The following is a 16,199-nucleotide window of genomic DNA, read 5'->3' as shown; positions in this document are numbered from 1 at the left end:
AATCATATGGTGGATGCATGATTCTGCCCCCGAAAAACTGACCGATCAGCAGCTAATGAAACCACCCACCACCACCCAGCGAGTGTCCATCGCTGAGCAGGCGCCATCTGTGGGTCAATATGAACAGGTTGCCAGGTTCATGGGGTTTTAACCCACTTATCAGGCATCAGACGACGGCTGAATGAGCTCTAAAGGAGACACGGCTAAGCTTTCACTGCTCTCTCTGTGACCACCAGGCTTCCTTAATGAAAGGCGCTGGTGCTTCCAGGCTCCTGTTACAAGTCCATTACCATGCCCTTCTGGCATTTTTTTCTTTATCATTAAGTTCAGATTACCAACTCATTCTCTCTCTCTCACTCTGTCTTCCTCTCCCATGCCCTATTGAGCAGTAAGCCATTTTCCTTTGACAAGGCGCAGGTGTTTTGACCGGGGACTGTATAAGGTTACGCTTCGTACAGTGGGAAGACAATGGGACAACGGGGGCGGATGATGCTGTCTCCTGGGTCTTGGGTGCTTCTAAGCCAAGCCCACCTTAAGCCACCCGGTGGCCTTAAATTGACCCTGGATCATGACCCACTGACCTCCTTAGCCAATGTCAGAAGTTGGACGATGTCATCATTTAATCTATAGATACACACAGCGATATACAGGAACGCCCACAGGGTTGGGGAAAATATTGTATCTGCGTCGGTGCCTCCATTGCTAACAAAGACCAACAATGCTGAAGAGCTTCTGTGTTACGTTCTGCACAACAATGCGATGCAAGTGTGCGGTCTAGCCAACACCAACTCAGGACTTCTGAATCGCTGCCCTCCACACCCTCCTGTCTAGCGTCAGGGTCTTGAGCTCTGCAGTGTTGTTAGCTCCGCTGTCGCAGTGCACAACGAATATGTTTTAAAAAATCTGGATTTCAATTTTTTTGTTGGCCAAATAAAGACACAGAACCGATTTAGAAGAACAAAGTGGCTGTAAGCCATCCACCGGCAGGATGAGTTTTGGTCGCCTGTGGAACCTGGCTACAACACATGTTTACGTATGCGAAACAGATTGTTTCGGGATTACCATAAATGTTGAATTAATCACTCCGTAACACTGAGTTGCTTTCTTCACAACCCAGTTTTACAACAGATAATATAACAATGGTAGCCTCCATTATAAAATCCATAGTTTACAAATGTAACCCAAATGGACCATTTGTGTCTCCTGTTATAATTACTGCTTTAGCTACATATTTATTACCATGTTTTAAACTGTCTTGCTGTAGGTTTGAAACAGGAGGATGGGTTAGGGTTTGGCGTGTAAATCCCTGCATGATAGCACATCGTCAAAACAGTAATGGCGTCGATAAACTTTATTGCTGCTCCTGTCTCAATGAAATTCCCTCAACCGTGCTCTATAAACATCATTAATTTATTAGTGGCAGTTGGTTTTTATTTTTATGGTAAGTTTAATTGATCATATCTATAGAAAATGGAATGGTGTCTCTTTAGCCTGGGACCAGACGAATCTGCCAGTGCAAAAAAAAAAATTGCCCTCTGCGATTTGGGTCTGGCACCGCTCCGTTGTGAATCCATTTCCTGCTCCCGAAGTCTGGGGTGACCAATCATGGCCCAGTATTCAAATATGGGAGACTATAATTGATAGTTGGTTGTAGGTCTAACCAATTGCGTCGAGAGACAATGTTTTGATCCCGCCCCTTGAAAAAAAGAAAGTCCTCATAGAAGCACCAGACTCATATCCACGCAGTGATATAGTCTGGCTACGCAAGGCTAGTGTGTCTTACCAGGCGATTCAACCAGATAACCTCGGGCCATTCGATGGTGGCCATTGTGTTGGATCATCCGTTCAGTCCTTCGTGATATAAGGACAACATTCCAATCCGACTCGTGATATAAGGACAACATTCCAATCCGACTCTATCTACTTAATTATATAAAGGGCGAATTGCTACTTCCACCGCTGACGCCCACAGCAATTCCATTCATTTGGACCTCTCGCCTGCTGACGCCATACCCACAGCATTGATTTCGACTAAACACAACAACTACATCTGACATCTCACCACAACACCAGCCACAACGTGCACGCTGAATTTACGGGTGGCGTAGGGTACTTCTCATTGCTCACTACACATTTTCCACCTCGCAACATAATTAATTCTACTCACCACATTACGACCACACCGGACGGGGAAACACTTTCGCACCGTTTACCGTCAGCACAACCGAACGCCGACGGCCACAGCCGAAACAACACGAAGCGGCGGCCATTGAAATCTGCGGTGTTCGCTCGCAAAACTATGCAAGGGATAATGCATGCGGAGGTACTCATTATTCACATTTAAAGCCCTTCAGGGCGATTAACCACCATTATCCCGCTTATTACACGGCTACTTAATAAATACATAAATACATTTACCCAAAAGTAACAACAAAACGAAGTATTTCCTTGCTAACGGCAATGAAACTATTCCATAAGTATTGGGCTGGGCGGACAAGTTTGCCTCGGAAAACAAATGACGCAATAAAAAAACACTCGCCCCAAAACACACTCGCCCCCCATTCTATATACTGCCGATTTGCCTGTAATACCGCCGGATTTGCCCCGGGGCGACTGTGTTTTGGGGCGAGCGTTTTGCTATTTCCCCCGTTGTTGCCTCGGAAAACAAATGACGAAATAAAAAAACACTCGCCCCAAAACACACTCGCCCCCCATTCTATATACTGCCGATTTGCCTGTAATACCGCCGGATTTGCCCCGGGGCGACTGTGTTTTGGGGCGAGCGTTTTGTAATTTCCCCCGTTGTTGAGCCACGATAAGCAAGGAAGTGTAGTGGATCAAATAGAATCACTTTTCGGTTATTGCATCGTCTATTTCTCACTTCAAATGTTTTCAAAAACATTGTTGAGACCAACGTTTAGTTGTAAATGACATTGGTTGTTTGTTTACATGGCGTCATGTTGGATAAAGCATAAAACCAAGCAGCGCAGGTTACATCTCTGCATCGCCACAACAACAACAACAGAAGCACGTCCTTCGCTTCACCACCCCCCCCTCCCTCCCTCCCTCCCTCGCTCGCTTACCTTTTTGTTTGAACCACGCCGTTGCTTTCACTTTAGTCATGTCTCTATCACACCACACTCACGCTAATATGTCCGTCATTCACGTGCCATGTACATCCCAAAGACAACCAACACCATGCAGCTGCTTTTGTCATCTCCCAACAAAAACAGACGACGCGCGATCTGGGTTGCCACGTCGGCAAAAGACCAGCAGCAGGTCACTGAGGTCAGTGTTGCCAGATGTGCGCCAGAAACAAGCAACCACCTTCATGAAAAAAAAAATAACAGCCGAAGGGGTCCGCCATGTTTCACGGGGGTCCGCGGGGCTCCCAACGCTCCCAGGGGGTCCGGGGACCCCCAGGGGGTCCCTCATCTTTTTTTTTTTTTTTTAAATCATTATTTTTTTTTAAACTTCTCTTTTGGAAATTTTTATCCCACGATTTTGGTACCCCAAAATAAGCACGCCCTCACTACGGCCCCGTGCGTGGCTAGCGGGCCGGGGGTCCCAACACTCCCAGGGGGTCCGGGGACCCCCAGGGGGTCCCTCATAAAAATTAAAATATTTATTTTTATTTTTATTTTTTACTTTTCTTTTGGAAAATGTAATCCCGCCATTTTGGTACCCCAAAATAAGCGCGCCCTCACTAGAGCCCCGTGCGCGGCTAGCGGGCCGGCCGCCCATAGGGCGGCCGGACCTCTAGTACACTATAATTTGAAAATGTAGCGTTGTCGAGTGGCAACAAGGAATCTGTGAAGATATGGCACCTACTTTTGAATTTACTGTTCTTTTAGAGCATCTGATTTAGAAAACCGTGCTATGCCAGTATTACCAGCTGGTGGAAATCTGTGTGTTTTCCCCAGGTTTACCCCCCAGCTAAGACACGCTGATGACGCGACGCCGTCTGTATCTATGGTTGTCGGGCTCAGTACTTGGGCTGCAGCTGTTAACAGTGGCGCTTTTGTAGTGGAGTGGCACAGAGCCTTTGCCTGAAGACCAAAAGCCTAATATATGTCTGCTCAACGGGGATTCACCTTTAGGCTTGTGATTAAGATGTTTGGCTTTAGTGTCCCACGTGGGAGACCCGGGCTCAAATGCCGGGCGTTACACTTTTGTATTTCCAAACTAAAGATCCTGGCACATTAAAGTGCTTAGTGGTTTATTTTTATGATAGTACAGTGTGAAGTAAGGACAATATAAAAGCCTTCTGCTCGGGTTGCATTGGCTTGTCAGTTTGTGGTTTGCAGGAGGCTTTGTGTCTCTGTGTGACTGCCTGCTTTTACTCCAGCTGTTCTCTGTCATCAGATGCTGGCCAGCTGGGCCCTCAGAGCTGTTTGTGTGTAGGGGAGGTGATGTAAAAAAAAAAGGTGTGTGGGAGGGGGCTGAGAAAACGCAAGATAGCCAGCTGTCTTGCTACACACACGTACTGCACACTAGCCCTGCATCCGGTCCTTTGCTGTTGGTTCAGTCCTGCCAGAGTATGATTTGTAGCTGTAACTGTGTGCTGGTCGAGTTACAGTATCTCTTTGACTGCTTCTTTCGCACTCATTCCCATTCTTGTTTCCGTCTCTTCACATAAATGCAACACCCACAGCTTCTTTATCCCACATCCATAAAAAAATGTCCCCACTCTTGCATCATATCTCTATCCATTGCTTTCTCTCTCACGCACAGGCAGAAGCACACACAGGCATTAAAGCGCTGACCCTCTCACCTCCACCCACTCCCCCTCCTCTGGGATTGGTGGTCTCTGTACAGATTGCCTAGCTCGCGTATGTCCAGTCCACCTCCCCAAACACACTGCCACGGAGATGCCAGTTTCCCCCAAGGGCTTGTTGTTAAGGCACATGGAAATGCCAGCAGGCTTACGACCCAGTGATCCCCTCGCCCACTCCACTACCTATTTATTTATATTGTACAATTAAACACGTGTTAGTTGTTGTTATTATCCACAGAGTGAACATTAGAGTGCTGGTGGTTGTCTTATCCCGTTTTCGTACCTCACAGGTGGTGAGAAAATCATCGATGTCATAGACGTGGCACGGCAGGCGGACAGCAAAATGAAGCTCGGCGAATTTATCAAGTATTACTGTAAGCCCCATCGGCCTAAAGTCCTCAACCTCATCAGCCTGGAGTTCTCTGACACCAAGTAAGTGAAATTTGATTTACCTTGACACACTTGACCACCATTCTTTTGAACTATTGTTTGTTTATTCCTTTATTCTGTTGTTACTTATTCCTTCTGTTAAGCACTGTGATGTTTGTTTGTTTGTTAGAGGAAAGTGCTATATAAATTAAAGGGGGATTCCACTGCAAAACAACATCAGACGCATTTACCGGATTGAGAGATTCATAAAGTCTCCCAATTTGAATGGCCAAAACCGTTTCTGCACAGATATAGCGGAAGTGGTAGGAGTTTGGTTGAGGTAAACCTCATAGTGACGCTTTCTATCCTCACTCAAGTTGACAAAATAGTTTACCATCTAGACACCAACAAACCAAACTATGGAGAAATCAGCTGATTTCCATGTTTGAGTATGCCTTTTCACCATACACCAGAACTTTGTTACCTCAGTAAGACAAAAAAAAACAAGCCTGACAGCGTGTCGCGGGTTCGAGTCCTCATCCGGACGACCTTTGCTGCGTGTCACTCCCCGTCTCTCTCTCCCCATTTCCTGTCTATGTTCTGTACACTATCAATAAAGGCAGAAAAAGCCAAAAACATACAAAAATACATAAAACTGAAGACAAAAAAAGGATGTTGATTTTTTTTTTTTTTTTAGGCCCTCCTGGTCATTTATCTAATGACACAATCTGAGTTAGGGTAATATCTTTTAGCATTCCATGTTGAGGTGGGGATGGGAGGCACCGGTCCTAAACCAGGTTACAAATTATTAAATCACATTAGTACAGGCCCTCCTGGAACACATTGAAGAGGCTGAATTTCTTTTTTTCAAAATGCTCTTAACATGGAAGTCTTAAGAGAGCGATTTGGGGCAATTTTCAACCTGACTGAAGTCGTCCCAAAGGGGCTGTACTCTTGACACTGATTGGGCATTCGGTGGTGTGTCTTAAATAATAACAGCTTTGCGTGTAACACTCTAAAACAGCCTGTTACAGCTTTTTGCGTAACACTGTGCTAGAATATTGTGATCGAAAATGGAGTAAAATCTCTTTCCACAGTTGGTGGGACATTGCCCCATAGCCACAGAAGGAATTTACCCTTTTCACATTTTCATTTTATGAATTAACCCCGGGATCAATAAAGGTTATCTTTTCTTAAAAGCCATTGGCTTTAGTTGGGGGTCTGTTTCATTTAGTTGTTTCTGTGTGAGAGCATGAATATACCTGTGCAGGAGTTGTCCCTGCTGGAACACAGAAACTAGAAAAATAATTATATATAAGTCGGCCTCCTGGTGGTGCTATAAAAGGCAGATGTGAAAAATGAGGGGAAAGGTTTTTCCTTGGCCTCTAGGGAGTGCGCATACAAAGTTTTACACAGATCTGCGCAGTTATAGGTAAAAACACAAATTGGACTGTTATAGCGCCACCATGAGGTCAAGTGGCATTTCTTCCTCGGCCTAGTGGGAATGAGCATGCAAAAGTTAATCGCAAGCTGTGTTCATGATTTGAGGCATTTTGTTCAAAACAGACCACTCCTGCAAACTTTGGAAGCCAATCTTAGCCAATCAGGATAGAATATGAAAAACCTTTCGTATTCATTTTGTTTAATGACTATATGGAGTACTGTAAAAAAAAAATGGTTTTGCAGAAATTGTCCTCCTAGTGGCGCTATAACAGGCCCATATGAAAAATTGGGGTAGAGCTTCAGCTCTAGCATCCAGGGATGTGTGCACAGTTTCGCTGCGACCAAGCCAACGGTACCGGAGATTAGCTGTTCACAGACGGACACATGGACACACACGGACGGACGGGCGGATAGGGTGCAGAACATAGTCTCGGCCATGCCTTTCAGCCTGACGGAGACAATTGTTCAGACCCACAATTAATGTTATGTTGGGTCCAAATGCGTTTATCTATGACACGTCAAAACGTCTGCTGTGCAAAAGCTCAGAGCAGTTGGGTGGCATCAGTCACTCAATCACAATCATACTTGGCAACTGAATTTTCATATGAGTCAGTGTGGCCTTTGTGGTCTCTGAATTAATTGTATGCATTCTATAGTACTCCTAACTATGGCACAAGCTACTAATTATGAGTACCCATTGAAAGGCTTTTATTGGCCTTCCCAAACCTTTTGAAAACATGAAATGTACATGCTACAAATTCTCTACAAAATGCCAAGAGTTGCCCTTGTTAATGTTTCCAAAACCACAAGTTGGTTGAATTACACTCACAATCACACACCACCATGTATATCTATTAGAACACTGTTTTATTTCGTTAATATTTATAATGATCTTCATCTGATTAGTATATTTTATAGACCGAAGACATGATCTTTTTCTTCTCCCCCTTCCGTGCAGAATGTCAGAGTTGGTTGTTGTTCCTGATGTGGCCCAGAACATGTCCTGGGTGGAGAACTACTGGCCAGATGACTCCTTTTTCCCCAAACCCTTTGTCCAGAAGTATTGTCTGATGGGAGTGAAGGACTGCTACACAGACTTTCACATAGACTTTGGAGGCACCTCCGTCTGGTACCACGTTCTCTGGGTAAGCTGTGTGTTGATGTATATTGTGAAAAACCTCACTGTGTTTGGGCACTTGTAAATCTCTGTGTACACAATGGACGAGACTAATACGTACGCTGAAGCTATGCAATCAAAATGGCACAGAGAACATGCAAATCAGAGTGTTTGAACATATTTAGCTCCCAATCTTGATTTGCATCAATAAAACACAACATTTAATCCCATCCATACTGCTGTGTTGTTCTAAGCCTCACACGCACATAACCCGAAACACCATTTACCAAGCTCACTGACATTAAGAGAGCTCTGAGGTGACTACTTGTTGCCGCACTAACCCATAATAATTTTTCGGCCTGCAGCTGTCTCAGAAAATAGCACTAATAATCCCAACCTGCCATCTGGTTGTGGATGTTTATATGAAATAAACATGAACCCCCTCCCAACTCTCTACCCTCCTCTTTCTGCTTGACCATGCAGGGTGAAAAGGTATTCTATTTGATCAAGCCCACTCCGGAAAACCTTGCACTATATGAGGCATGGAGCTCCTCGCCCAATCAGAGCGAGGTGTTCTTCGGGGACAAAGTGGACAAGTGTTACAAGTGCGTTGTACCCCAAGGAACTACCCTGCTCATCCCCACAGGTATGAGTGAGTCTTTTTACCCTGCCTGCAGCAGTGCATGGCAGGGTATTGTATTCTGTGTGTAAGTATGTGTCTGTCTGAACAAAACAAATTTTGGCTAGATTTTCATGAAACTTGGTGGGAAATGGTTGCCTGAAGAGATGGTTGCCACTTTAGCAAAAGTTGCTTGCTCAGGGTGGGACAATAGAGTAAATGGTAAATGGTGCATTTATATAGCGCCTTTATCCAAGGCCGGCGCTTTACAATGATTGTGCATTACATTCACCCATTCACACACCGATGGGGGAGGAAACCATGCAAGGCACCAACCTGCTCATCGGGAGCAATTAGGGGTTCAGTGTCTTGCTCAAGGACACTTCGACACTAACTCTGGGGGAGCCCGGAAGCCACTCTACCTCCTAAGCCACTGCCGCCCCTGTTATTATTACATGCAACAAAGGTCGTCGGGATCGGTACTCGAACCCGAGACACGCTGTCAGGCTGGATTACCAGCCTAGGTGCCCAGACGGCTACGCCAGCCGCCCGGGCCGACAGTCACCTCTTGAATTGACCAGGACTATAAACAGATGTCACTTATCTGAAAGAAACGTTGTCTGCAGTCAATCATGTTGCTTTTGCAACAGAAAATGTTGTGCCATTTCATTGATCAAGTCTGGCAGCTTAATCTGTGGTGTTGATGACACAAAGTCTACCAGTTAGGCACACTGTTGAAAACGTTGTCAAAGAGCTGAATAGTGGCCATGTCACAGCCTGCTTGTTTGATTGATTGATTGAATACTTTATTAACAGTTTGCAAATAGTACAGTAGTACGATTATACAATGGTGTTAAAAGGATAATGCAAAAAGCCCTAAGGGCTTGTTTCCATTGCGGTCCTGTGTACATATTGGGTTGGGGATGTGGGTCAACTGTATTTAAGCCTTAAGCTACACCATTAATAAAATAAATTGTTCAACAATAGCCGTTTATTTACCAAATGTCAGCTAACCAGTAAACCAGTTAAAGTTAACCACAATCTGTTTTTAACATCCCTATTTTGTTTGCATTTGTGCCTGTTTTGAGGCTGTGACGCTGTTACCGTTTATAGCCCTGGTCCCTAAAGGAACTCCACCACGGCTTTCTCACAGTCCTGGATGATTGCCCACTCTATGGTTCCCAAGCACATTGAATTATACTCTCACAGACCTATGTGTCACCACCAACATTATATCATCACAGTTGAGGCCAGGCTGACTGTATTGAAGCAGCTCAGCTGATGTGTACTGTCTCGAGGCCAGTGTGTCCTTTTCAAGACTGAACCCCATGCACAACGCATATACACACACTCACAAATACAAACACGGGGGAAGGCGTACAAATAAAATTAAGCTTCCCATGGTTCCTGCCAGGAAAACTGCAGGCTTCTTGGAGGACCTCTCTCATTGCCAAGGGAAAATGCATAGAGTGTAATTTCTTGCCAAGCAACACGTTAAACACAACAGTGCTAAATGGCTATAATTACTATGGAAAGTTTTCAGAGAAAGAGAGGGGTCTTAATTTGTACGATGAAATGTTAGAGCTTATGGCTTCAGTGTTTGCCAGACCTGCTGCCTCTGCATGTGATGCCAGCTTGGTCTCGCATTCCATGCAGGGACATGATTAGGTACTTTAGAGAAGTGGTGTGTTTGCAATCACAGTGTCTGACAAACGGATATACCCAAACATAAAATATGTAAAGAAAAAGATTTGTTTATTTTCTCTTACATTTAACCTACGACGTTATTATATCTCTACTGAATATTATTAAATGTTCATGTCAGTTTTATAGGAGGAATCAGTGAAGCGATGGGTTAGACTATAGCCGACGTGTGAAGTCATTGTGGGGGGGGGTCCATACATCAATCACTTTCCCAGCGGAATTATCAAGCACACAGAATTCCACTGAGCTCCCAGACAGACGAAGGCCAGTTCAGGTTGTCAGGTTTGGGTGTCCTCAATCAGACCTCCAGCTGGGCTTTGTCCAGAGACTTGGAGCTTGGTTGTCAAAGAGAGGCTCTCAGTGTGGAGAGCGTGTGGTGGGGCAGGATTAAAGAGAGGTCAGAGAGCACAGCAGGTCCGTCAACCACTGCACCCATGACGTTGTCAGCATCGTCATGCTCTCTCTATCAACCCACACAGGTCCTGGTTTCTCCCACATCTGGCACAGTGTAGTGTTTATATCTGCACAAGGGGCATGCATTGTAAAACTAGTCTACTCTGTAGAGGAGATTGTACTTAACGGTTTTACTTGTCTGAACTATTTACTTCGCTCATATCAACTATGTGCTTCCTTGCTCTGTTTCTCAATTATTTCGAACTCGCTCTGCTTCACGATTGCGCTGTCATTTACATTCCACAAGCCACGTCATAGGGAGGTCACATGACTGGTTCAAATAAGGTGAAATGTGACATAAGATGGGGATAGATGTGAGGTACTCTGATCCTTTTGTACAGGCTCTTAAGTTAGACTGTAGCAGTCTTCTCTCAGCTTGACTTGATTGTAGGAAGGTGTTGAGGTGTGTGTGTGTGTGTGTGTGTTGTCTGTGCGTGCACGTCTGGGGTGTGTGACTGTGTGCATATTCAGGACTATGCGTAGTAAAATTCTTGGTCTTACTTTAACTGAGTTTAAGAGTGGATCCAAAAAGGGGCACGGTGGCGCAGTCGGTAGCGCTGTCGCCTCACAGCTAGAAGGTCCTGGGTTCGATTCCCGCCGGGGACGCTGTGGGCACTGGGGGCGTGTCTTCTCCTCCGCGTCATCAGCGCCCATACCCTAGGTGGGGTTGGCGAAAGGGCCTACTCTGTGTGGAGTTTGCATGTTCTCCCCGTGTCTCCTAGGGTAGTTAATACCCTCACAAAAACATGTAGTAATCCTGGTCACTATACCGCCTCCCCCATGACAGCCGGGGCGCCTGATGGAGGGGAAGGGAACTGGTTGGAATAACGTGTTCCTTCCACGCGCTACGTCCAACCAGGGAAACTCCCCCCTGTCAGGTGACAAGAAGGTCAGTTGGCTCTCATGCCTGAAGGAAGCATGAGCTCGGCCCTGGCCTCCCTACTGTGGGGTGACAGGTGTAATACTGGTGTAGGGCTGGTGTAGTGCCCAGGATCACTTAGGAAATTGGCACCGGGTGAAAAAAATGGGTTACAAAAATCGCGGGATAAAAAAATAAGAAGAAAAAAGAGTGGATCCAAAAGAACCCGAATTCCGAAAGGTTCCATTTGGTTCAATTTATAAATCTTAGTTAAATTAAGAGGATTTTACGGTGTGTGAGCTAGCTCAGCAGTAAATATCTGTGTGTGTCTGTCTCACACACAAACACATTGAGTAAAAAGTCAGTTCAGCTGCTTGACTTGTGTTATGTGGTGCCCCCTGCAGGATGGATCCATGCCGTTCTCACCTCTCAGGATTGCATGGCGTTTGGAGGAAACTTCCTCCACAACCTCAATATTGGCATGCAGCTCAGGTATGGCCTCACAGAAAATGAATACTCCATGACTGTGATACGTTACAGACAATACACATGGAAGGTGTACATTCCATTACAATAGCTTGGCCACAGACAAATAATCCAGCCACGGAACAAATACAAATCCAGGATTACATTAGGTGTTCAGATGAAGTACAGGACAGCTTCAAATTCTGCAAAGTTCGGTTGACATTAAAAATGTACTATACTTCACAAACTTGGCATCAACGTGGCGTCCCTATTTGGGGCATGTCATTATAGGCGAACATTTTAAAAATGGCTCTACATATCAACAAGCTTACAATGCGTCACTTTGATGCATTGTGAGCTCATAGATCAAGGGTTTAAGTGTTTAAATGATCATAGCTAGATTATTCACATTTGTATCACAAACGTTGATTTAACTGAATAATCTAGATTACAAGCCATGCCCCCTCTTTATTTTTCATTACTGAACCGTTTTGTAACCCACCATTTATGTTTCTTTTCCCAGGTGTTATGAAATGGAGCGTCGTCTGAAAACCCCAGACCTCTTCAAGTTCCCGTACTTTGAAGCCATCTGTTGGTATGTGGCCAAGAACCTCCTGGAGACCCTAAAAGGTGAGTCAATGTGGTGGGCAGGCAGCGATGTAGGCAGTGGCTATTCTGGAAATGTCACACACAGCATTCTTACTAATGGCTAAATGTTATGCATTTGGAATAAACATATTTACACAGTACAATCCTCAAGGTTAATTTGTCCATTTGTAACTGAGAATGTACAAATGTAACCAAAAGTACCTGGATTTTACTGTGTAGTTGGCAATGAGTGTTCGGGCATTGACCATATTCGCATATTTACACCCCTGAGTGTGACGAGAACAAAATGGCTACCAGGTAAACATGGTCAATAGCCAGTGATTCACCTTCTCTCAGACTTTTTTTTTCCTTTTTCTTGGGGCTTTTTCTGCCTTTATTAGATGGTATACAGTAGTCTGACAGGAAATGGGGAGAGTGACATGCAGAAAAGGTTGTCAGGATCGGGATTTGAACCCAAGACGCGCTGTCAGGCTGCATCGGCAGCCTAGTTGCCCGAACCGCTACGCCAGCCGTCCGGGCCACCTTCTCTCAGACTTGATCTTTTTATTTTTTTTGTATTAAGCAGTCTTCTCATTCTTTGCTCTCTCTCTCTCTCAGAGCTACGAGAGGACAACTGTCAACCCCCTGACTACCTGGTGGAGGGAGTCAAGGCTATAATCAGTGCACTGAAGACCTGGCTGAAAAGAGAGGTGAGGGGGTCAACACTAGTGTCCAGTTCACCTCTACATACCTTCACATGACTATCGGGTCCCCTTGAATAGCCTCTGATGAATATCTAGTCCTGTGGGGGCGGGTCATGACTGTTTGGCCCGTATACTCTGGATGTGGGCCACCTACTGACAACAAGAGTTGTCTTTCTTCCACTCGGTGTCTTGTCTGACTGTGGTCTCTTGCTCTCTGCTCTGTGTCCAGGGTGCTGAACCCACCAGCGAGGTACCAGATCATATCAGGCCCAACCATCTCATTAAAGAGCTGACCAAGGAAATACGCTACCTGGAGGTAAGATTGAGAATACACCTGAATGCAGGCGGTAGAGTCGACTCCAAACTCGACGAGTATTGGGTTCTTAAGCGTGTGAAATGGCACTGGTTTTTACATATTTGAATGTGACTAGCTGCAAGATGATTGGGCCTTTTAATAAACCTATAATGGGAGATTTCAGTTGTAAAGTGGGATTTCAGTTGTACAGTAGAAAACAATAAAGACTGTGGGTCTCATTCACTATTATGTGCATAGAAATGATCGTATTTTTACGTAGATCAAATTCCCGCCATATCCTCTCTAGATAACATTTGGCAGGTGGGTGGTGGGCAGTGTTGGTAGTAAATGTTAGGCGATCACCTAAAAGTGGACACATACTTGCTTTAAGGTGATCGCCCTCTCACCGCGGTGGTTGGAAAACTACAATATGACGTCACTGAGCCGCGGTGATAAGCGTCTCAAGCGTCTCACAAGCGTTTTTACTAACCAAAATCACCCCTGGGGAAGAGACCTCCGTGATAAATTCACCACGGCAGGTCGGAGATTGTTTGCCCGGAAAAGAAGTGACGCAGGCAGGAAGGTTGTTCCATTCATTCAGACCAGAGCGATTATTTGGGACTTGTCTTGAGCTGAGGAATAATTTGTCCCCCTCTAGTGTCCATGCATAAATACAAACGGTCTATAATAGCAAATTACTTTCACAATTGTTTACATTTTTAAATATTGAATATTTAGAAATTTCTATATATTTTCTAAGACTGTGTAGAACAAGAGCAGTCGTTCTCAAACTTTGTGTCATGACCCCAAGTGGGGTTGCAGGGAAGGTGATGGCGGGGTCTTGCATTGGCAACAAAAATAAAATAAAATGGGGTTATGATCCTAAATACCTTGCATATGGACAGGCCACAAAGATGAACGTAACCTCACACTAATCTAACATTGGTCGGACTTTTGAGACGTCGGACTATTGGGCAGCCTCCAATCATCAGTGCATTACAAGCCAAACTGCTAGATTTCTTTCAGAGAAAACCAAAAGCTTTGCCAGGACAGAAGACTGTAGATAAAACTGCAAAAAACACACAAAACAACAAATTAAAGAGAAGCGCATGTGAATGCATTTTATTTATATGTTAATGGTTCTGGCAATAGATTTTGGCTAATATGCCATGGTTTCAAAATGTGTGTACAGACACACCGACACACTGCCGTTGCTTTTATTGATATTTATCCATAAGATAGGCCTACAAATCAGCAAGATTTCATTTTGCAATAAATATTCATATTCAAGGCCAACAATGTACGCTTTTATTTAAAGATATTCTTTATTTACACTAGAAATTGCACTATAAATAAAGTGTGGGGTCACCAAATAATTTCCCCCATAAAATGGGGTCGTGGTACATGTTTGAGAACCCCCTGCCCTATATACGTTGTATGATTAATAGTGAAAATAGGCGATCCTGCTACTTGAAAAGGTTGAAATTCTTTGAGAATGAAAATCTTCCTCTATAACGACCAGAAAAGGGATGCCAGTTTGAAAGTGGTTACGACTATTTACGACTGCTCTGATGTGATCGTTTGTGACTGTTTAATCTGCAGGAGGAGTCGGGCAGCAGTGTCAAACCAGTGAAATCTCAGGGAATTGTAGCTGGTGTCGTGGCCGAGCCAGGGGGGTGCCTGGCCACGCGCTCCTCACTGGACAAGCAGTGCCAGGCGCGACGGGCACGCAGAGCAGCCAGGCGGCTGAGCCGGGAGCAGCAACAGGTGCCCTCCAACCTGGACATATTGGAGCAGCACACCAGAGAGGTGCTGAGGAGGCTGGAGGTGGGGCCTCTGGATGAGGTGAGCATTTTTTATCTTATAATGTTTTGCATAATAATGTAAAAATATATATATATTTCTGGGGGGAAAAATGTAATTTGTGAAAATCTTTTGAAATAATACATTTTGTTTTAAAATATAGGACAAATTGGTATATTTACTCACCACCAATAAAAATGGGTTTGACCCAAAAATAGTTCCTGACCCAATGTTTGGGAAGCACTGCTGTAACAGATCATCTCACAATGATTTTGACAGCAGGATAAGATCACACTGATAGGAACTGTTAAAATACACAGTACTGTACATTGTACAAATAATGTACTAATAACACAAACGAATTATGGAGGCAGAAGTTACACTCACAACCTATGCTGTACCACTCAGGACCCAGCATTCTGTGCCAAGGTCCATGGGAAGCTCAACAAGGTGTCCACGGCGTCTGCTGCTGCCGCGGAGAGTCTAGACGACAATCACCTGCGGTTACTGCTGGTCAACGGCAGAATCATCCGGTGAGAGCGCCCGTCTCTGCAGTGACTATATATGAACACACACACACACACACTTAATCCATTAAGACCTGGAACGCATCTGTGTCATTTATTGATTTGAGCTAAAAAGCATTATTTTACACTTTGCGCTATATTTTTGAAAAATTGTGAAAATGTGTGCAAATCTTTGAATACATATATTATTTTAAAGCGAACATTTTTAACTCAAATCTTTGCATCTGGGGGGTCCCTGGAACAAAATATTTTGAGATGGTGGTCGGTGGGCCAAATACATATCATTTTGGGGGTCCTCGACATGAAAAAGTTTGAGAACCACTGATATAGAAACATACTTTTTTTTCAGAAAACTGTTGGGATTTGGAAGACATTTTGTAGAATCGGCTTCAGGTCTTAACTCATTCAGTGCCACATGACCTGACGCCCTGAGCGCCACATGACGTCATACTTTTTTTTTTTTTTTTAAACATGTT

The 16,199-nt window shown here is 44.5% G+C and overlaps 1 protein-coding gene across 1 annotated transcript in view; it reads left to right on the top strand.

The window, feature by feature from the left end:
- The window catches only part of kdm7aa (lysine (K)-specific demethylase 7Aa), a 28,923-nt gene that overhangs the window by 9,747 nt on the left and 2,977 nt on the right, over positions 1–16,199 (top strand). The window contains exons 5-13 of the mRNA XM_080421719.1: positions 5,068–5,209; positions 7,548–7,734; positions 8,190–8,352; positions 11,746–11,833; positions 12,330–12,436; positions 13,013–13,104; positions 13,328–13,414; positions 14,996–15,238; positions 15,605–15,729. Of these exons, the coding sequence (XP_080277845.1) occupies positions 5,068–5,209; positions 7,548–7,734; positions 8,190–8,352; positions 11,746–11,833; positions 12,330–12,436; positions 13,013–13,104; positions 13,328–13,414; positions 14,996–15,238; positions 15,605–15,729 (1,234 nt within the window). The remainder of the gene's footprint in view (positions 1–5,067; positions 5,210–7,547; positions 7,735–8,189; positions 8,353–11,745; positions 11,834–12,329; positions 12,437–13,012; positions 13,105–13,327; positions 13,415–14,995; positions 15,239–15,604; positions 15,730–16,199) is intronic.

This window comes from Gymnoscopelus braueri (assembly GCF_963280865.1).
Source record: "Gymnoscopelus braueri genome assembly, chromosome: 23".
In the NCBI taxonomy this organism is placed as follows: Eukaryota; Metazoa; Chordata; class Actinopteri; order Myctophiformes; family Myctophidae; genus Gymnoscopelus; species Gymnoscopelus braueri.
This window is presented reverse-complemented; position numbering and strand designations above follow the sequence as displayed.